The 24149-nt window shown below is 38.6% G+C and overlaps 1 protein-coding gene across 1 annotated transcript in view; it reads right to left on the reverse strand.

Moving 5' to 3' along the window:
* Positions 1–24149, reverse strand: part of ADAMTS3 (ADAM metallopeptidase with thrombospondin type 1 motif 3) — a 256615-nt gene that overhangs the window by 226414 nt on the left and 6052 nt on the right. The window contains exon 3 of the mRNA XM_041723863.1: positions 9467–9873. Within this exon, the coding sequence (XP_041579797.1) occupies positions 9467–9873 (407 nt within the window). The remainder of the gene's footprint in view (positions 1–9466; positions 9874–24149) is intronic.

Genomic DNA, 24149 nt, shown 5'->3' on the forward strand with positions numbered 1-24149 from the left:
TAGGATTTTCACCAAGGTATTTACTTCAGAGAAGACTGAATTTTCCACAAATAAGGTCACAGGCTGCAGTATTTCTTATTTTGCAAACTTAATCATTACTATTATTAATCACTATTATTAATCACAAATAATTTTAAGTTGAAAAAAAGGAAGGAAAAGGACTGCAGTAATAATCACCAATTTCCTAGGCACCAGGCTGGTAGGTAGTGGACCTGGAGTTAAGTTTGTCTGATTCTACACAAACACCTTACCCGCTCTCACCATGAGCCATTCCCCTCAACCGTTTTACAGAAGTTCTGACTTCCGTCATCAACAGTAGTTACACTTTCCCACACTGAACTCTATCAAACTATCGTAACTCTAAATAGTTTAGCTGGTGTTTCTTTTCATTGGTGTTTATTGATTATTCTCACTATAAAACTCAAAATTTAATATCTTCTAAACATTTTATAAAAGTAGGCTATAAAAAAAAGTAGGCTATAATGACCTAAATCATGCTTTTCAAAACCTATCAGGCTATATATAATGTACTTTTATTTACATTACTAACTCTAAAGTTAGACCTCAGTGCAATTATATATCCCTGTTTCTTCAATCAATAAGCTAGAATTTGGAGAAATTTATTACAATTATGGAAGATTTGAACTTATCAAAGGACTCATAAACCACAATAAGACTAATGATAATGTCTTGATACATTTAGTGTAGTCCAGTATTGCTCAAAAATTAATCAACTCTTGAAAATAATTATTTAAAAAAAAAACACTGAGTGATTAAAGTCCTTTGTTTTAGAGACAAAAAATTCCCATAACCTGACTACCTTGACAAAAAGTACAATTGATTTTTATATCCTAAACTCTTCTGCAATTTCACTGTTGTAACCTAATAATAGTAGGTTAAAATCTCACATTTGGTTGTTTTTTTGGTTCACCTTGTATTTCTAATAGTGTTAAAAACACACAATTTAATTCATGTTGTGGCCTCCTTCTCAACAACCAACATTGTGACAAGTATATTTAGGTAGCTTGGGATAACAGAATCACCATGGGATTTGCAGAATCATGTAACAATATAGCGCTGCCACCAACTCCATGTCCTAACAACAAATTCTGTCATTGGCCTTTGACTCAAAGTATTCAATTAAACATCCATTCTTTATTCTTTTCTATGGTTTGCCATATGTATATGTGCATATGTGTATATGTGTTTATATATGTGTTTGTGTACATATATGTATGCATATAAATATATATTTCTGTACATACAGATACATATATAGCTACAGAGTACAAACACTATAAATGACACAAAATTGAAATTTAATATCAAAATTAATTCATCTATTGACAGTTATTTTGTTTTATTCTTTGAGAGTTAAGGAAAGCTGATCTAATTACTCTTCATGCTCAACTTTTTTTTACTTTCTTTACAGTAATGCACTGTAAACAAATATCACCAAAATGACATCAGGAATACTCCTTGGAGAATGGAAAGAAGAGAGATGAACATAGAGTAAATATAATAAGAAAGTGAGGAAAACATTCCAGGTGGAATAACAGTCATAGCAGGAGGTTTACCAAATGGCACAATCACTGATCAAACTTGAAGAATCTAGATGATTCTTCAAAAAATCAGATTTGTAAAAGTCTCATTTCATAACAAGATAAAACTGGGGGGACAAACTCTAGAAAAAAAGTCACTATGAAAAAAACCTCCCTAAACTCTAGAGGAAAAGGCCCTGTAACTTCAGAGAAACTTTTTTCTATGAAGAAAAGCAACATTATTAAGGAACAGGAATCCCCCCCCCCCAAAAAAAAAGGAACAGGGAATCCCTGGAGCATCCTGAATGCCCATGCAAGCCTCTTAATATCAATGACAGAGTCACTGATGTATGCTCCTTTTCCTTTCCCTCTCTCCCTTGTGTATATTTGGTCCTATATTCAGGTAAACACTGGCCCTCCTGTGTATTTGTTATATATGTTACAAAGTTCATAAAATCAATTTTCCCCATCCTCCCTTCATTCTTAGGGCTGATACATGCAGACCTCCAACAAGACTCTTCTTCAGAGGCTCCTCCTCCCACCCATCCCATCCCTACCATCACCGGGTATTACTTTCACATAAATGTCTACTTTTCAAATGTCTTGAATCACAAATATCGCTTCCTCCAGGAAGCCTCCTACTATACATCCAGACAGAAACAATCTGTCCACCGTTTTAGCTCTCACATCTCATCTGGTCTAGGCTTACAACGTATAAAACTTTCTGCCTTGTACTTCCAGTCTGCTTTTGCACACCTCATTTCCAGCGCCCTTGTAAGACCAAGGTTATACCTGACTTACCTTCAGTATTTACCACAGCAATCAATATAGCATAGCACTTTATACATTTTGAAGCCTAGTGCTTCAAAATGCTTTCTCAACCTGGATCAGTAAGAATAACACAGTTTTTAAGAATAACACAGTTTTTACAGTTGAAAACTTTGAGGCTGGATTTAATTTACAAGAACTCTGTGACCTCAAAACATGATTATGCACAAGGGTATCATATCAATACCAAGGCACCCTTTTGTTCTTGTTTTATGACGATTTACTAAGAAGAAGGTATTTTAAGATGTGGTCAGCACTACTCTCACAGTTCTGAAAGCGTGTGTTGGGTATCCTGAAAGATTTGTATTAGAGTTTTAATGAAGTCAGGGTTATCAAGGCATTGGAAAGAAGAAGCATTACTTGCCAAGCTGACAGCAGAAAGAAAAAGTACTTCTGCTGCCCCTTTTATTTTGTTTTTCCATGTCTATCCAAGAAAGAGTTGCAGCATCATATTTACATCTTTCCCCAATTTTTAACCCAGTTTTAAACTTAATTTTTAAAAATTTATGATACCAAAGTTAAGGGAGATAATAGAAACAAATCATAATCAAAAAGATATAAACCATATTAAAAAAGCACAGTACAGGTGATATTCATAAATAAACATGAATAACAGATTAACTACAAAATCACTATTATGAAGAAATATTTTCAAAATTTAAAAACACTTCTGATGGATTTTTTTTTCACTTCCTACTTTATTCCAAGCTCACGTCCTTGGATATTCTTCATAGAAGATCAACTAAATCGCACAAAAGAAATAAAGCCAAAAAAAATTGGGAAAAACTTGACATATGTATGATTCTCGACTTACGCAAATCAGATACAAAATGTGAAAATGATCAAGGACTATGCCAAACCTTGCCTCTTTCCCCCAGATAAGCAGTACTGGCTGCCTATATATTTGAGGAAGGAGGCAGAGTGGGAGATGGACCCAACCACCCAGACCTGGGGGTACACACAAGTAGGTACACACAAGTACACTCCAGCTCCCAAAGGGCACAGGTTAACCAAATCTCAGGAAAGAAGCAATTAGCCTGTCATGATACTAGTCCCTCCGAACCAATGGAATAGAGAACTTGATCCATTCTTCATTTTGAAAGGGGCCAGTGCCTGCTGCTTTTTTTTTTTTTCCTTCTACTTCTGGAAATTAAAGGGTTAGGGGCTTTGAGCTCCTAATCCTGCACTGCTAAAATAGCCCAGTGTAAGTGCCTGGAGGGAAAACAAGGTTTCCAGTCCTTTGTTCCTCAAACCTTCTAAAGTCTCTGAAATCAGCAAATAAACCGTAAACACACAGATCTCCCCCTGTCCTGTCAATAAAATGCATGACACCTTTCGTGGAAATGTTCCATGGGAGATGATGGGCCTTCAGCAAATCAGACTCCTCTCACAAAAGCAGATGTTCAAATGTCAACATCTGAAGATCAGCCCTCAAAAACCCTCTTTCCTAAATCCACTATTAAAAAAAACTATAGACTCGTTATCTATTTTCAGTATCAAACATTTCTTTTACTAGATTGAGCTGTATTCACAATCACTGGTCAAATGTTCTTAATCTTGGGCACACCAGGTCATAATACTTTTTTAAGCAGACTTTTTTAAAAGTGTCTCTGAAGCTAGACTTACTGAAATAGGCATGGCAAGAGTTGAGGGGACTAAATCCCAAAGCAAAAGTCTCTAGGCAGGGGAACCTTAAGGCTGTGTTCTCTATATGTTTGCAGTTGTCCTCCAAAGACTTCATCTGGCCATGCCCCAAATCTAAGAAAGATAAAATACCTCCAATATTAACCAGATGTGACCATCAGATATTTCAAAAAAGAGGTCCTATATACAGTTTCCAAATTGCTCACCTCAAGCTTCCAAGACGCCCCGTCCTAACAGTGAAGATCCCTGTGAAATGCCTCAAGGAGCCTAAAAGTCATTTGGAATAAGAACAAGGCAGGAGGAAGAGACACCAGGAGAAAGAGTTTCTCCCTTCTGTATTTTAAGCAGGCCTTTCCTGAATTTCTCCATTTCGTATACTGCTTTATTAGATAACTCCTGGTGATTTCATTTGAAGGAAGAATTCCAAATGTCAAAAATGCTGAAAATGTCTGTCCTAGATAGACTCCCTTGATCATGAAACCAGTCCACAAGGAAATCACTGAGCTGGAATAACCCAGGAAAGCCATTAGCAGTCGGCTCTTCCACTCCCATGCAGTTCCCTCTAATTCTAATCCAGGGGAATTAACAGAGCAATATTGTTCCAGCAAGTCTAGAGAAATTTAGTTTCCTTATGTTATGAAATACATGAAATAAAGCCTACTAACCAAACAACCCTTTATTTTGGCACATTTATAGACCACAAAATATGATTGTGAGCTGCCACTGCTCGCAGGGGAGATTTAATGGTGTTACAGAGTAAATGCCAGGGCTCTGTGGAATAAGGAAATCTATTTTCAGCTGGGATTCTCAGCCAGAAGTGTCTTCCCACTAAGAAGTGTGTGAAATTTCAGAAATGTCGAAGCAGAGAGGTAAAGCATGTCAACACCCTCTAGCCAAAGACCACCAGCAGCACATCTGTAGTGGACAAGCTGGATTTATTACATGTTGCATGGAGGGAGAATGCACAGCAGAGGGAAGCACAGGCATTTCAGTAAAAGAGTGTGAGAAAGAACCTATGAACAGGACTTGGGCTTCAGTTGGGTAATTTGGGGGAAGGTCTAGAGAAGCTGCACTTTGTTCTAGATTGGATGCTCTCAGAAAATAGGCATGATTCAATGACTGACCATCTCAGTAGTCCTCACCTATAAGTAGAATAGACTAGAGCAAGAATAAAGCTGTAATTGGGAAAGAATTAGCACTCACTCATAAATGACTATCTTGCAAAGAACAGGAAAAGATCACACTAGACAGGAACAGATTAATCATTCTTGGCCACACTGGGTAAGAATCATTGTCGATTCCTTTGTGCAGAAGACTCTGATGCTGATTTCAGAAACCCAGAGAATAATATTTTAGTTACCATGCATATTAATGTCTAGGTCACATTCTAGACATTGGCTCTGAATGTGTCACTTGAGGCATCTTTATATCCTCTTGGACACCTATATTAAGGCACCTTTCCTGTGACCATTTTATACAGTTACCTGGGATAGGTAGACTCTATCTCACTATTTCAGTCGAGTATCCAATTCCATAGGGGTAAAAACAGTTAAGTGGGATTGCCGCTTTTCAAACTATCTGCGGTGAGGAAACTTTTCTTTTCTCCCAACTGATCTTGGACTATTTTGTAAAATACAACAGGATTTCATTACTAGAGGGGTGCCTGGGTGGCTCAGTTGGTTAAGCCAACTCTTGTCCAACTCTTGGTTTCAACTAAAGTCATGATCTCAGGGTCCTGAAATCAAGCCCCACATCTGGCTCCACACTCAGCATGCAGTCAGCTTGTCCCCCTCAGTGTGCACCCTCCCCTAGCTCATGCTCTCTCTCTCTCTCCCTCTGTCTTTTTTTCTCAAATAAATAAAGTCTTTAAAAAATAATAATAAATTAAAATGTTTCAAAAGAAATTAATTACTAGAAAAATAAAATGAGGGAGACCAGGGTGACTCCATCAGTTAAGTGTTCAACTCTTGATTTTGGCTCAGATCATGATCTCAGGGTCTTGGGATGGAGCCCTGTGCCTGGCTCCATGCTCAATGGGGAGTCTGCTTGAGGATTTCTCTCTCTCCCTCTCCCTCTACCCCTCCCTCCACCCACGAATACACTCTCTTTCTCTAAAATAAATAAATAAATATTTTAATTAATTGTAAAAATGATAAAACTGGAGTGCCTGGGTGATTCAGTTGGTTGAGCATCTGCCTTTGGCTCAGGTCATGATTCTGGGATCTTGGGATTGAGCCCCACATCAGGCTCCCTGCTCAGTGGAGGCTTCTTCCTCTCCCTCTGCCACTCCCCCTGCTTGTACTCTCTCACACGCTCTCCCTCTCTAATAAAACAAATTCTTTTTTTAAAAAATCATAAAACAAAACACCAACCCCATTTTTTAAATTATTCAACCCAGAGCAAATACAGTAATTGTCAAATTGGTATAAAAGTTTCTATATATAGTCTCACTTTGGGTATTTATCTTTTCACAAGCCTGGGCCTGTGGACGCACTTTGAAGTACCACTTGTTTTTAAATTTAATTAAAGCGTTCTATTTACTACAAATTAATTCTGAGAGTGTTTCCCATTTCAAATTCACATGGCATACCACAAGGTCACATAAAAGAGATGTAAGCAGTTTTGCCCAGGGAGAAGGCCTTGCTATAAATACCACTCCCCACCACGGTGAAACGTAATTCCCTGTGGCTGTTTCTTATGTGCTATAGCTTCAAAGAACACATGGAGAAAGTCAAATCACTGGAAAACCATCCAAAACTGATGTAACCAAAGGGTCAGACTTCCCATCCAGGTACAGCTTCAATGACATTGTCTTCCATGGCAGGAAATCTAACTATATACTTGCTAGGCAGATATTTTTCCATTGGTATCTTTAGGCCAAAAGAGGCTGTACTTTCTACTAGACATACCTGGATTTGATTATTGTCCCAGAGCCCTTCTAGAGCAATGGCTTGAGAGCCCATCAGGGTAATCCTCGGGCATCTGTGTTATCTCAGTGTCCCTGCTTCCATTTCTAAGATCGAGAAGGTCAAGCCTAAATCCCTATAGAGCTAGCCAGTTAAAGGGAAAAGGGGGCTTAGTAACCAGCAAATCAGCCAAGTTTATTTACATGTCCTTCAATTAAACTTCCCACTTCATCTGTTTAAGGATTTATCCCATTCAATGCAATTCTGCAATTCTAAGAATTTGTTCCCAGCTTAGCAAAGTAGTCCCAGTTTATTCCTCTAATTCGTTGATTTGCTCCCCATAACCCTGCTTGCTGCTGCTCTTCCTGCCATCATCTTCACTCTTCCTCCTGGCACATGCCTGCTGTGAGCTTGAAACTCTAAAAAAGGCTTCATTTCGCATACCCACAGAGTCAGCACTGCCTTCTCTACAAGCCAAACCTACCATTTTCCCAGATGGAGCTGAAGGCCTCAGTCACTTATGTCTGGTTCAAAACTCTGTCCTATTCATATCTCCAAAACATATTTCCCTTAACTACCAATTTTCCAAGTTAAACATGATTCTAACATACATATACACAAGCCAGATATTTTGACACTTAAGTCTATGGCAAATTTAACATCTTTGAGCTGCATGAGGATGGTTACCACTACTCCTTCCACCACTTCACAGTGCCTAGCATAGAACTTGGTCCATTACTAGTTCCTACAAATATCGTTTAATTAATTAATTAAGGGATCAAAGCCTGGAACAAATGAAAACTTGTAGGGTGCAGTGGTAGTGTAGTATACATACATACTCGATATCAATTGACACATGATGCTAACACCATATCTTAAAAATGAGAAATTAAAGAATCCTAATAATTAACATTCATTCAGACTTTATATCTATTTTCCTCTTCCTTATAACAAGGAACTTACGATAGCCCCAGAGTTCTTGTATCTATGATTAGATAATTTGACATGTACAGAAAGAAAAATACTGATTGCTAAGTAAGGTGTAAAAATCACTGTGATGATGCATTAAAATAAGTTCCTTGCCTTTTATCTTCTTCAAACTGATTTTCTGGCCAATATCCCACATTTCAAATATTAATGGAAAAGTTAGAAAGTACATAATTTTTATGCTATAAAACTAAAAAAAAAATAGTGAATTAAGTTTTATACTCAATATATTTAAATGTATTATAAAACAATACCCTTTATTTATGTTCTTTTCTATCTTAGTAATACTGAATCAAGCTCTCTCAATGAATATTTTAAACTTTATCTTCCAGAAAGTACCTTCTTTTTTATTTCCTATTCAGTGACTTAATTAATTCACATCTATCCAACCTTTGTATAGAATGAGAAGAATTTGAGCGATTCCTTATGCCTTCAAATCCCAGAATATGGTCTAGCACCAAATGCAAGTGTATCTAATGGAGTCCAACTTGAACACTCGGGACCTGCTACATGTGCTCTGTTCAGCTTTCTGTGCTGTCTTTTAAAACCCTACAGGACATCAAGAGGCAATACAAGACTGAAAAAATAAAGCCTAAAACAATTACCTCACCAGCATTCAGTAAAAGTAAAACATATGTATCATACCTCCTCTGGATTGGGCCTATGAATAGAAGGAACAATAGCAAAAAATTCATGGTATTGTTGGAGGACCATCTAAGGTAGAATAATTATAAGCAGGAACATAAGGAATATTTTGAGAACTCCCAGAAGAGTGACAAAACAAAGGGAATAGCTCTGAACTCCCAAGAAACAGCAGCCTGGCAACCATAGAAAGAAAAATGGTTGATTTTTTGAACAAAGACTTGGAGTCAACTGTGGATGGAAGAGGCATAAACACTGACACACTTTTCAAATAACATCTGAAGATACTAAGCAAATAAAAATACTTCACATCTGCAGAGTGGGTAAAGAAAGGTCAGTTACTATTGGCCTCAATAACAAAACTAAAGAGCAATATACATGGGTATTTTAGTTGAAAATAAAGAAAAAACTAAATCAAAGCCATGATGCAGAGAGAACTACATCTCATGTTTGTAAAGTAATGCTATTTGAACAAATTCTGACAAAGGACTGCTCATTTCCCATTTTAGCATTCTGTGGGGAAGCAAAGGAATGCATTAAAATACCTTCTTTACGAAGATATCCAAAGTTTCCACATAAGAAGTGAAATACTATCATTTTGGAGGAATCTACATTTCTTTAGAAAATTCTCAGAATGCTTTGAAAGAAATAAGGAAATAAAATTACCCAATGTAACACTCGTGAAAATATAAGCAAAAGTGCTACAATAGGTATCTTTTGCTTCTTGGAAAATGCTGTCCTCATGGCAAAATTAAGCCAAAGCACACATCTTTGAGAGTAAAATGCTTTCTCAAGCTCCTTCCTGAACTTAAAATATAATAGTACGGCTTCCTTTCCACCTCTACCTTCCAAACCACGCTGGAGCCATGCTACGCTCCCAAACACCTGCAAACACATACACACAAAAGGGAGTCTTACCAGACCATCACAGTTGCTAATGGCAACAGAGGTTCCTGGAATGTCCATGATGTCACCAACATAAGCACAGTTAGTCTGCAAAGGCTCTGTTTTCCAGATTCTTTCTGAAGCACTTCCTGCTTGATGATCATTAATGGGGTCAGTTGTATTCTCAGGCACTAGAGATGTCTCGTGCCATTCCACAACAGCCCCAGGAGCTACTAGCTGAGTGTTGGGCCTTAGTCGCAGATGAAAATCTCTTCCAAATGCTGTGATGTTAAAGAACAATTGCTCAGAGTTGGAAGACACGTCCCTCGGTGACCTCTTTTTGTGATTTGCAGAAAGAATATGGGAGAGATAGTGTCCTTCAAAATTTGTGCTGACTGGAGTCACCAGCTCATACTCACTCTGTCCCTTTATTGGTAAATCTGTGGGGTGAAAAATAGAATTGTAGAACCCTGTGTGACAAGAGAACACAGGAGGACATAACACAGGCACCTCACAAGACTGTACCTCAACTTGCATAATAAATATATTCCTGAACTATCTCATAAGCACGAAATTTTGAGAACTCAAGTCATTTCTCAACTATACTTAGGTAACTATGGGTTCAATGAATTATTTTTTAAAAAACTGTATTACAATGTGAATATTCGTATCTCACTTATATGTTTGAGAACATGAATATAATAAGTTTCCATAAACGATATCTGGCTTACTTATAACCAAGACATGCTCCCAATTAATTTATTATTGGCATAACTGACACCTGCTACAAGTTTTTAACAAAACTTTTGCTATTATGTAGAAGAAATTTTTTTTATTTTATTTTTTCCCTGTAAAAATCCTAGAGTTTCTGCCAATTACAATAGCTACTTTATGTTGGATTTACCATGGCCTATTATTTAATACACTTAGTTCATAGTGCTGTAATTTATACACAATTTTTCTATCATAACAAACCTAACAATCACACTTCAAGCGTGAGCAAACTGAAATTCAGGAAGTATGTGCCCAAGTTCAAGTAACTGTAAAGCTCAGGTATGAGTCCAAGTCATACTCCAAAGCCCATACATACATTCTGCTACATTGGATTCCACCTCATAAATCACAGATCATTATCAGAAAATGAGGAGAATGGGTAAGTAGAAATCATAATTTATAAATTAAATATGCAGATGCTGGTCAGTCAAGAGCAAACGGCATTGCCATTTTGAACTGAATTCCTTTCATGGGACAGATACTCATTTTAATATGAATGTATTTGGAGTCCACCTTACATCATGGGTGGCTAGCTACATATTAAACTCAATTTCACAATTAATTCTCCTAGTTTAGCCAAATGTATTATGTCTGCCAACATGCAAACACCCTTGGGAAAGATAACACATTGAATAAACCATTTATCCCTTACTAGAAGTGATTTTGAAGCAAGAAAATGGATCCTGGAAAAGGAAATGAGGACAAGGATGAGAAAAGAAGACAAGCAAAATCTGGTAACAGAATTTAAAAGTCCCCCACCATGATTCTAGCTTAAGACTAGTCCTGCAGTATGTTAAAGAACCCTGAAAAAAAAATTCTATGATCCACGAATACTTCTCACCTAGCACAATCACATGTATGTGATCTAATAAATGAAAGCATAAGACTCATAAATGAGCCTACAATCTATGATCTTAAAGTAGCCTTATAGAATATTTTCATTATTTTCCTGCTTTTTAAATCCTTCAAATAGTGTATAAAGTACCAGAAGGCATTTTATAATGCCTTGAAAATTCTTTGAGTGCATGTTGGTTATCACTATGCCATTCAGAATGGCCAACGTATTTAAACAAAACACCCTCCTTTATTAAATACACAGATCAAATAATCCTGCTGTAAATATTTACTAGGAGGAGGAGTGAGGATTGTACTATCACAGAGTAAAGTGAAGCCCACCTCCAACACTTGAAGGAACAGCAGCACAGTCCCTGCCTGTGGGTCTCTGCACCATAGTCAAGGACCTACACTAGGCATCAGCATAAGCATGGACACAAAGATGTGGTCTCTCTTACAGCCAAATCCATGGGGAATACTTCTGTAAATTCTGGTTTATAGAAAGAACTGGAGACTTTAGGAATGAATTTGAGTGTTGCAGGAGTAGAGTGATGGAGAGGAAGGATTCCACAGTAAGGGATGAGTCAGGCTCTTCATGTGGAGTGTCAAAGGCTATCCCAAATTAAGTATAAATTCCTTAAGGACAAGAAACTCCCCCATTCAGCTTGGTATTTCCAGTATCATCTAACACAAGATTTTATATATGCCAGGGTCTCTTGTCGGTAGGATTTGCTTAACATATATTAAGTTAGCAATGCAGGTAACTAGAGAACTTCTGCATGTCTATGCTGCTACACACTAACTTACAGGATGCACTACCTGAGGTCCAAGGACCTTCTGGCTGCACTAGTAATCCCACTTGTAATTCTATTTAACCATTCGTTTACTGTTTCAAGGGAAGGAGATGTCCCATCTCCACTGAAGGAGATTCACATCACCAAAATCTAGACAATATACTAATACCTGGATTAAGCAATTAGAGAACTAGAAAATTTAGGAAGAATGCAAGGAGGCTCCTTCCTCCACACCCAAAAGGACACCCAAAGCCTCATGCTCACAGGAAACCATGCATCTTGGATTCTCTGGGACTGTTCCATTTTTGCACTGTCAGACAGTATGCTCTGCATTTTTATTCAAAATAAACATGGCAGGGATCCCTGGGTGGCTCAGCAGTTTAGTGCCTGCCTTCAGCCCAGGGCGTGAGCCTGGAGTCCGGGGATCGAGTCCCACATCAGGCTCCCTGCATGGAGCCTGCTTCTCCCTCTGCCTGTGTCTCTGCCTCTCTCTCTCTCTCTCTCTCTCTCTCTCTCTCTCTCTCATGAATAAATAAATAAAATCTTTTAAAAATAAATAAATAAACATGGCACATAGAGCTTTGTCTTCTCTGATGCTAAATAATAAATCATTCCTAAAATGTACACAAAAGACATACCGTTGAAATTAAACCCGGAATGAATAATTTTCCAGTCGGCAATTATTGTAATCAAGGGAAAAAAGATGCACTTAGTAACCTCTCAGGCTACCATCCCCTTGGATAGTAGTTAGCAGAAATGACAAAGGAGCCACCAGGTCACCTACCATTTCCAGGCAGGATAAATTCTGGGCACTGTGCTTTGGGTTCAAGAATATACCATCCCTGTGGAATATGAGAAATAGTGCAAGGGACCATAAGGGAAGTAGAAGACACTGAATGGGGAAAATCAGAGAGAAAGACAAGCCATGAAGGACTCTTAACTCTAGGAAACAAACTGAGGGTTACTGAAGAGGAGGAGGGTAAGGGAACAGTATAACTGGGTGACAGGTGCTAAGGAGGGCACGTGATGTGATGAGCACTGAGTGTTATACTACATGCTGGCAAACTGAATTTAAATTAAAAAAAAAAAGAATATACCATCTCTAATTCTCACAGCAATCACAGCAGGCGGGTATTATCCATAGTTTATAAATGAAAAAGCAGGACTAGGGACACCTGGGTGGCTCAGTGATTGAGCATCTGCCTTTGGCTCAGGTTGTGGTCCTGGGTCCTGGGGTCGAGTCCCACATCAGGCTCCCTGCAGGGAGCCTGCTTCTTCCTCAGCCTATGTCTCTGCCTCTCTCTGTGTCTCTCATGAATTAATAAAAATAAAATCTAAAAAAAAAAAAAAAAGAAATGAAAAAGCAGGCCTAGAAGCCTGACACAGAGCAAGCAAGAAGCCAAAGGAAAATTTCAATTTTGATCATTTTGATACTGAAGACCATGCTCCTATGCTCTTATTCACTTTGGAATAGATGAAACATCTTGCTGTCAATTTCTAACTTAAGACCTGACTCATAAAGGAAACCTACCACAAGAATGACGACGTCCGGTCCACCGCAGCCAGCCAACTAATTATTCCTCCAGTGTAGTTTCAAAACCTTCTCTAAAAGGCTCTTAAGTTCTCTGTCTTTGAGGGAAAAAAAGGGGGGTGGGGTGCAAGGGGATGGTAGGGAAGGCTCAAAGCTATCAAAAGTATTTTCATCTAAGATTACAATCATATAAGCAAATTAAATTCTATCCAGGGTTAACGCACTATATTCAGATATCACACACCCCACAGGGCCAAATATTTCCCCAAAGTAGGACAGCCTAGGGATGAGGAAGGAACTACCTACAGAATCCGAGAGCAGTAAGCTAAGTCAGTGCATCACCCTGAACAAGTTCTTTGGTTTCTCTTAGGCTCAGCATCCTCGATTGTTACCTGGAGGCTAGTAATACTTCCAGCTTCATGGGTTTAGTGCAAGGTTTAAATGAGATTATGCAGAGGATGCAATAAATCCTACCTACTGAAAACTTAAAGGTAAGTTAGCTACTCATTAACATCTTGCCCGTTGCAATTTTAAAATGGGAAACTATGCAACTGTCAGCAGAGGTGGCTGAAGGGCCACAGCAGCTGGTATGTAAAGGTTTTTGTGGGCCGTAAATTCTACAAGCACAAATGGCTAGAGCCACGATAAAGCCACAGTGCAGTCCCTAAGTCCCCAAGCAGGACTCAGAAGTAGTTAATCTTCCACAACTGGCTGGTGTCTGTGCATGCATGCTGCATCCCTCCAGGGGCCTCGGACAAGCTGCCTCATCTCACCGAGAAGCAAAGCCACCACGTGAGCCCCATACCCTAGTCCCCCTCGCCTTTGCAACAACAGTTTCTGCGACTGGCCTCTCTTCCTTCCTTATCAGTTTCTCCACATCATTAGATCATTCCCATCGGCAAATAAATGAGCTGCCATCCTATCTCCCACCTTTAATAAAAACTCTCATGATGCCACATCCCACTCGAACTAAGACCCCATCACTTCGCTACCCTTTATAGCAAAATGCTCCAAAAGACTGACTAGATGTGTCCTACTCCTCTCTTTCCATCCTTGTTCTTTCTTGAACCCGATCCATTCAAGTTCTTGAAGTCACTAGTGACCCCAGGTTGCTGAAACCGAAAGTCAAGACTCTCTACTTGCTGTACCAGCAGATTCTGACACAGCTTATTTCCCTTTCCTTGTTGCAATATGTTCTTTATTTAGCCTCCAGGATATCTTTTTCTTCTGGTTCTCCCCTTTCCTCGGTGCTCTCCCCTCCTCATTCTCCTTTCCTTACATCGCTTGATTTCCATGACTTGTATATCCTGCAGTGCCACAGGACCTGGTCCAGGGACTCCTCTCTTTTGCATCTACCCACCCCGGCATGGTAAGTTCTTCCCATCCCATGAGTTTGAGGGGCTTCACAATCATTAATCTACAGCCCCAGCTTTATCTGTGAGCTCCTCTCTTGTCAACTCCATTGCCTTCTCCATATGGACATTCCCTAAGCACTCCAGCTCCACATTTCCAGAAGTAAACTTCCTATCTCCCTGCTCCCAAGTCAGTAATTGACAACTCTGTCCTCCTAGCTACTTGGACCAAAAACCTGACTAAACTACCCTCAAACTCTTGTCACATCACGAATCAAATCTTTCAGCAAATTCTATTGACTCAGCCTTCAAGATGTCTCCAAACAGTGACCACAGCTCATCACCAGCCCAGTTACGACCCTTGTCTAAGCCACTGGTTCAGCTTTGAATGAGTCCCACACCTGTTCTCCTTGCTTCTGCTCCTCCCCTTTATAAATTATCTTCAAAATAGAGCAGGAGAATTAAGGTGGCAGGTCAAGTCACTCTTCTCAAAACCCATTCCAGAATAAAATGGGTTTGCTCACTCCAATAGGCTGGCACTGAGAATTCTCACATTTCAGGGTCACTGTGCTTGCTTTCCTCTGGGATCTCCCACCTCAATTCCTTCAGGATTTTGTTCTTTTTTTTTTTTTTAAAGATTTTATTTAGAGACACATAGAGAGACACAGAGAGGCAGAGACACAGGCAGAGAGAGAAGCAGGCTCCCTGCATGCAGGACTCGAACCTAGGACCCTGGGATCACTCTCTGAGCCTAAGGCTCAACCACTGAGCCACACAGGTTTTTATTTTACTGTGACCCTCTCCATGAGGTGTGTCTTGACCAGTATCCATCTCATCACTGTCTAGCCCTTTTCCCCACAAAACCTGTCACTCTCTGGTATACTATAAATTGTACTTCTGTTTACTTAATTATTGTTTCTCTCACTAGCTCCACGAGGGCACAGATTTTTACCTGTCCTCTTTATTACTATTCTCTAATGCCTAAAATAGAACCTGAAGTCACCAAATAGATACCTGTGAATGAATGAATGAGTGAATGAATGGGAGCAGTTTGAGCCTGAGGGTATATCTAAAATTAGAATGTACTCTCTTTTCCCCAAATAGCAATTTATCACCAAGCAATCAAGGACAGCCAACGACACAAGGTGTCATATATCTCTACAACCAGAATTTTGTTGGCAAATATTTCTACCTCTTACAGCTCTTTCTGACCAGTAAATCAAATATTCCATTCTATCCAGATCTTATATTTAAGCTACTAAGAACCAGAAAGTAGATCTAGTCATTCAAACACCTCTCCTAGAATGCAGACCCAGAGCCCCTCATACTTAGAAGCAAGCAGCAGGAAATCAGTCCCATTAGGCAATCCCTTTAGATATCCATAGAATATCTACACAGGTCAAAAATAAGAGACCTTGAAAATCATCTAATCTTTGCCTCTTTCTTACAATGAAGGCATCTCCAGTAATGATTTTTTTTTTTTGTTTTAAGTTAGACGTGGAGTGCCTTTAACCTGCTCTTGCTCTCTGTGAAGAAAGATTTTTCTCGGACTATCCTGAGCCTCTCCATCTCTTATCTCACCCTTCACCAGGTAAAGAAGAGTGATGTCTGTGATTGGTAAGTCTGGGAAAGACCAGATGTTTGCAAAGCTCGGTGCCTCCCTCCTCATTCTTCTTCCTGGGAAGGATCCTTAAAAGGAGCACATGTTGTCTTCCATGTCACCCTACCAGTGGGGCCTGACACACCCTGGCTGGGGTGTGCACTTCCTATCAAAGTGGGAAGCTCCTGTTTCCCCCCAGCCTTGCTTGTAAAAGATATCTTTATTACATCTTTATATCTATCTCTAACGTGTTCCTTCAAGCAAGTGAGCAGGGTATGTTTGCAATCAGGATTTCCTCAGAAACTCAAACTACCCTTATGATACTACCCTTGTGGTATCTCCAGTGGATGACTAATTATAACACTAACAATTCTCCTTGTCAGAGAATTCTCTAAATTCCTCATTTGAGAGTTTAACTTAATGCCTTCTTCCTCTTTGTGCTAAATCGAAGAGACACATTCTTGTGTGTGTGTGTGTGTGTGTGTGTGAGATACATGTATACAAATGTATACACACACACTAATATTAAACATAACCTGCACTGGGGCAGCTGGGTGGCTCGGGGGTTGAGCAAAGCCAGGTGCCTTTGGCTCAGGTCATGATCCTGGGGTCCTGGGATCAAGTCTTGCAAGTCTGCTTCTCCCTCCGCCTGTGTCTCTGCCTCTCTCTGTGTGTCTTTTATGAATAACTAAATAAAATCGTAAAAATAAATAAAAATTAAAAAAATAAACAGAACCTCCATCAAAGTATTTGAGGAGGCACTGTTCTATGTTTCCATTTACTTACAAGCCTTTAAGCTGACCAGACTTTCCACTTTAATATCAACCGTGTTAGAATTTTCTAATCTTTTCAAAATGTTGATCATTTCTGAGACCTTAGCCCCTTTTACACATGTCTGTGCACATGTACATAATAGGTCCTCAGTAAATACAGGTTAAAAGAAAAAGAGAAACTTCCCGCCATGCTGAGACTTGAACAGATCAGTTCTCTGCCTAGGATAATGTGTCATATCTTCTCTTCACCCCTAAAATATCTAAACCAAACTTCTCATTTTCACCTAAATATTCAGCTTGCCTTTCTGACTTTACTATCTCTGTTCCTGATGTGCTGATTCTCCCAAACCTCCAGGCTAGAAAACTGGCTTCACATCAACTTTCCCCCCCATTTAATATTTTCAGGTCCTACTGATTTCTTCTTAGAAATTTGTCAAACGAATCCCATTTCTTCCAATTACCTCCTTGTCACCATACACTGCAAACCCCAAAGTGTCAAGTCCAAACTCCACAACATAATTTGTCACTGCCAAATTTTGTATAAATTATACCAAAACACTATCTGAATCACTGCCAGGAAAGTTGTTTTACAGTCCCACATGTAAATGTCTAAATTCTGCCACTAACTACCTTTGTGATTTTGGTCACTTACAGCTTCCACATCAGTACTCATCTGTAAAAATGAGGTTAATCATATTTAACTCATAGACTTGTAAAAATTAACCAGCCTAATGCAAAGTGCTTAGAACACTATTTGGCACATAGGAAGGGCTCAATAAACATTAGGTATTAATATTACTAGGTTAGTCTCTCTGAATAGTTACAATGGCTCATCATTACTTCAGGATATAATATAATAGATACAGAAAATAGCTTTTCTTCCATGTTGGACATGAAAATTGCTTTAAAGATCTCTACTAATCAAATCCTCTCATTTCACAAATAAAAAATTGAAATTCAAAGACTAGTTAACTGAACCCAAATCAAAACTGAACTGTCATTTAAGGCCCTCTGTGCTTAACTTCTTTGCAACATCATCTCCCGTATTGGTCTATTGAGATTCTAATGGGCTCACTAGACCCAACTTAATCATGCCTGTTCTTAAAATCCTGCTCTGCTATTCACCTTAGGGAAAGGCTGCTGCTTTCTCTCCAACTATACAAATCCAACCTGGCCTCCAGGGCCTATGTCAAACCCCATCTCTCCCACAAAATCTTCCCTGCTATCTTGTCCAGGAGTACAGACCTGCTGGACTAAGCTTCTTAGATCTCATTGTCATGCATTACCTGTATAAAAGTTATAAAAATCTCTATTGGAGAAAAGTTATATGATTTTGCTTGTCCTTTCAGAGATTTTAAGCTCTTTGGGGTGGAGGTGTGTTATCGTAACTATGTTTAAGTGTCCCCAGCATACAATATTCTTTGGGGGGAAAAAATCAATGGCAATTTTTGGAAGTGGAGGTTCTTGAGAAGGAGTGCTTTCACAGTATGCCACTGTGGCCCATGCTCTGGGATCATCTTAACTCCTTCATGCATTCAGTCTCAGAAGCTCACAACTGAGGACAGGCTAACTTGGTATCTGTCTAATATATTGTGCAATGATACCCAGATATCTCCTAGAGGTTATTAGATGTCCCCAGCACATCACAAAGACCACACTAGAGAATAGTAAGAGAACAAAAGCATTCAGTAGTATAATCAACATTACTAAGACCCCAAACGACTACCGTACAAAGCTCACACATATCACAGCAATCTTTAGTTGATCTAATTAAGCCCAGAGCTACTCCTGGCACACAAAATAGTGAAATACGTGTAATTGAGGCATATGGTTTGAGTTCCCAAGCAAAGAAGGGAGGAGGAAGGATGCAATGGTTGAGAACTAAAGGTCTGGAGTCGGAAAATACTGCATTTAAATTCTGATTCCAAGCTGATGCATATTATGACCTCTGTAAGCAAATTACGAAAATTAAGGCTCAGAGAGAAGCTGTCTGTAAAATGAGGATAATGGGCTCAAACAGGGTAAGGCACATAAAAGACTTAGTCCAGCTAGTAACAACGTAATAAAGGAAAAATTAGCTGATGTTGTTAGCACCGTGACCATCCCCATCTAGCTAGAGCTATGGAAGATGGAAGTTGGCTTTCAATGCTTTCCACATCCCAGCACCTCTCAGGCCTCTCCCATCTCCACTCCCACCCAACTCTGTGTTTCTGATCCTAAGATCCCTCAGAAGGGATCTTAAGTTCCCTATCAACAGTAGGCCTGAAATCCAGGCTAGCTGTTAACAACCCAGACCCTGTTACCCCACCCAAACACTGGGATTCTCTCCCAAGAACTGGTTGATCACTATAAAGAGACAGTTTACACAGGCAATTTCCTTTTTCAGGTACAAATTCTCAGTATGCAACAATCTGGCCACAAGAATGAAATCGAATAAGCACTTTCAAAATCTGCTAAAGAAGCAGCTCCAACAACAACATTTCCAAATCCTCAGCTAAGGGTAGGAGAATGACTTTCATCAGAAATGACAGGAGCCAGCTGCTCCAGGAAAAAATGTGAGCAGGGTGACGAGTGGACGTTAAAGAGGACACCACACACTGAAGGGCTTCCCAAGGCTGCAAACACAAACGGAGAAGCAGACACATCTTCACTGAAAGGCAATTAAAAGTGAGTTGTGACACATGCTGAACTCCTGAACACAGCCAAATGCTTTTCTCTTCACTTCATCTCCTCTAGGCTCTTATCATCACAAGGCAGAGAACCTCCCTGAAGTCTTTTATTTTAGTTGCAAACCTACTTCCACAGTCAAAGATTAGATTTTTCATCAAGCTCTTGGAGAAAAAAGAAAACCCCCTTCTTTTTTTAACTCGTTAAGAAAGAACAAATAGTCATGAGCCTAAAAATTCTTCTCATTTTTTAAAATCTGGCTTTTTCATAAATATTTGTTGCCATTGCACAATGTTTACGTTCAAGAGAGTCACTTAGGAAAAAATAGCACATTCTTTAGTGTTCCAGAACATGAAATCAGGTAAAGAGAAGATCTTTCAAGAAAAAAAGAAGAAGAAAAATATCCAAGTATTTTTTTGTTTGTTTGCTACATCTTAAAATGATCAAATAATCAATAACAGAATAGCAAGTAGAGAAGTTTGTTTTGTTTTGTTTTGTTTTTTTGTTTTGTTTTGTTACATGGGGTCCCAATGCCAAATGTTAACATCCCAATCTTAGTTTTTAAAGAAGTATGTCTAATGGTTATATTTACCATCACTGGAAGTTTTACAGACTCAAGAGCTGTATTAGACATTCTATAAATTAATATTTCTCATACATGGTACAATTTTTTGACAGATAATACTTTTAAAGACTAATATTGAACCTAGAATTTAAAGCCAGGAAAACAAGCATTTATCCCCCAGGACCAAAGGCTGAGGAAAATATGACAGATACGAAATGTGAACAGTGTTTTTAAAGGTTTTCACTGAAACCTACTTGTGGTGATTATATTTTCCAAATCTAAAATAGTCTGGCTCACAGAATGACAAAAGTATGGGAAACTGGGACAGTCCATCAGGCCACTGTATTAGCTTCCTATTGCTGCTGTAACAAATCGCCACAAACTTGGTGATCTAAAACAATACATATTTATTATCCTATAGTTCTGGAGGCCAGAAGTCTGAGATAGGTCACATGGGTCTAAAATCAAGGTGTCAGCAGGGTTGCATTTGTTCAAGAAGCTCTAGGAATAATCTACTTCCTTGACTTTTCCAACCCAGAGGCCATCTGTATTCCCTGGCTCACGGGTCCCTTCTTTCATCTTCAAAGCCAGAAACATCAGACCAAGTTCTTTCTTATGCCACTCTCTCTCTAGTTTTGTCTTTTTGTCTCCTTCTTCCATTAAGACAGACCCAGAAAATCCAGGATAATCTCCCTATTTTAAGGCCAACTGATTAGCAACTTTAATTCCAATCTGCAAACTTAACTCCTCTTGGCCATGTAACATAACATATTCAGGAGTGCCAGGGATTCAGATGCAGACATCTCTGGGAGGACCATTATCCCACCTACCACAGCTGCCAGTCCCCATGCAGTATGCTGGGAAGCCCTCATCCCATGGCATTATTACAAGCGTGCTCCCCAGCATCCACACTCCTTTTTATTTGATTGCACCCCAGTTTTCTCTCAGGGTAACCATCCTACCTTCCATTCTCAGTCCCTATAAGTCAAGAGTGAAATATCTCAATCCAAGCCAATCAGAGCACTATATCCCCTGACCATAGTAAATGTTTCAAGGATAAGCTCATGACTCAAGTCAACTAGCCAATAAAAGCCCCACCAGGAACTTTTGCTGGAGTTGTCACAAAGCAAGTGCTCTGTCCAGTGGGATGAAAGGTAGAATGGAGGCATAGAGATGCTGGCAATAGTCTTGGCCACGACCTGAAGGGCCACTAATCATGTTTTGATAAAGAAATAAAGCCAACGCAGGAAAATGAGGAAAAAAAAAAAAAAAAAAGAGTCAGGGGAGGAGAGGGAGGGATTTCTAACATTGTCTGAGCCCTCAGTTCAGCTATACCTGACTTTGATTACCTGATCAATTTGTTTTCCTTAACCACTGTCAACTGGGTTCCTGTTATTTGCGTCCAAAAGAGTCATGATTAATACAGTATCTTTCTCTCAATGAAATGGAAAGGAGGATCCCTGGGTGGCGCAGCGGTTTGGCGCCTGCCTTTGGCCCAGGGCGCGATCCTGGAGCCCCGGGATCGAATGCCACGTTGGGCTCCCGGTGCATGGAGCCTGCTTCTCCCTCTGCCTGTGTCTCTGCCTCTGTGTGTGTGTGTGTGTGTGTGTGTGTGTGTGTGTGTGTGTGTGTGTGACTATCATAAATAAATAAAAAATAAAAAATAAAAAGAAATGGAAAGGACTTTCATTAAACAAGGTGAAAAATAAGAAAGAATTCCATCCAGTATACATGAAATATAGTTGGCATGGAGTCTGTGTGGAATAATTGTTTTACATTGTTCATTCCTTTCCCAACTCCCCCTTCTACTATCATATTCCAATGAATTAAGCAATACTATACTGAGATATCAACATTAAGATAATACATGGAAAATAGCATTCTCAAAGAGCTGTCACATGGTGAACTGAGTGGCTGGAGAGTTTACAAGTCCTTGACACAGTCAATTAAGGTTCCTGGAAACTCATGGTGTAGGCAGACCTACCAAAAATGTACAGATTAGAATGGGGTGGCTCTCAGTGAGTAAAAGTGTTTTTTTAAAAAGCACAAGACTAAAAAAAAAAAAAAAGAAATTAAAAAAAAGCACAAGACTAGAATATATTTCTACTAATATTATCCCAGTTTGCTTCCCATAGGCCAGCACTTTATGAATATTTTACAATTCTATGAAGTAAGTAGTAGTAGTATGCCTATGTCTATATAGAAGAGATGCTTTGAGAGGTTAAAGTCGTCAGCTAGAAAGTAGCAAACCACAGAGTGAACAGTCTATGCCCCTGATCATTTGATGGAAAAAAGGCAATGAATATTAACAGGTCCTCTACTGGATATGCTGGTTATGTTTTTTGTTTTTTTGTGTTTTTTTGTTTTTTGTTTTTTTTTTTTTTTGCTGGTTATGTTTTAGATTAAGGAATGGACTTTATAAAAAAGAGATTTTTACATATAAAAGAAAGAATTCAAACTCATATGAATAATGATTTCAATCATTCCTTTTAATCTGTGTGTCTCTACACATATAAAAATATAAATACTAAATATGAAGAAAAATTGTAGAAAATGTAATTTAACATCAAAGATCCCAGTATTTGAAGATTCATATATATAATCCCATCTTACTTCCTACCAATTTCCTAAATGTTATTTTTGTTCTATCAGTCACTTCATAAGCATGATAGACTGTTTCATGCTGCTCACAATTCATTCTAAATTCCATAAAGATTCATCATGCTGAATCTGTGGCAATCATTTTTATAAACAAGAGCCTGACATTACCACAAAATCTTCTAAGGATTTACAGTTAGCAAAATCACATAAACATATTTGGAAAATTAGGATGGATAAATTACATGTGGGAACAGAGATTCCTAAACTAGGACACTTCCCATGCTTTACTATCCATTCTAAAGAATAATACAACTCTCAAATTCTATGAGGTGGATGAATCTTCTCATAGTACTCATAAAATTTACAAAATGTTTTCATCATTGGTCATACCTTTGAGTACTCGGTAATTAGAAAAACAATTAATTCTCTGCATCTTTCAAAGACCACATGATCAAATATTTAAAAATTATATTCAGATTTAAGAAGAGCGGAGCCAAAACTAATTTAAAACTGAAGTTTTTAAAAATTAACACCTCCCTATAGCACTAGTACAAGTTCAGATCATACAAACTTCTTCAAAAGCCATCTGTTGAAACATATCATATTAATTTGGTTTTACGCAGCAATCAGCTTCTAGGGCTCTCTCCTAAAGTGGTTATTTGAAAAGTGGGCAGCTATCTATGCAACATTCATTATCATGAGAAAATAGGTATCATTAGGGAAATAAGTACATAAATTATGGTTTATCAGGATAATGAGATTAAAATTATGTTTATAATGATTTTGTAATGATATGGAAAGTTATATTAAAATAGCAAACAAAAACATGTAATCTACACAATCTGTGTACTGAAAGATGACTGAGTAAGAATATGCTAAATTATAACAAGAGTTTGATATTTAAGATGATTGTCAAAAAATCTGAGGAATACAGAAAAACTCTAAAGAAGACAATTATAATGGGCACATGTAAAATATCTATATTCAGAAAAAAACTAATTAAAAAGAAAAATTCAACAATTTCTAATAGTAGAAGTAGCACAGCTTAGGAGTAACAGCTGATCTCTATTGGAGCAACACTAAAGAGAAGGTTCCCAAAATTCTGACATAGAGTTCCATCTAAGTCTTCACTGTCAATATATCCAGTCCAAGTAGCATAACCAAATCCTTCATATTGAAACCACTCATGATTTTACCAGGCAATTTGGAATTGTCCCTAATGGTT

Source organism: Vulpes lagopus, chromosome 12 (genome assembly GCF_018345385.1).
Source record: "Vulpes lagopus strain Blue_001 chromosome 12, ASM1834538v1, whole genome shotgun sequence".
NCBI lineage: Eukaryota > Metazoa > Chordata > Mammalia > Carnivora > Canidae > Vulpes > Vulpes lagopus.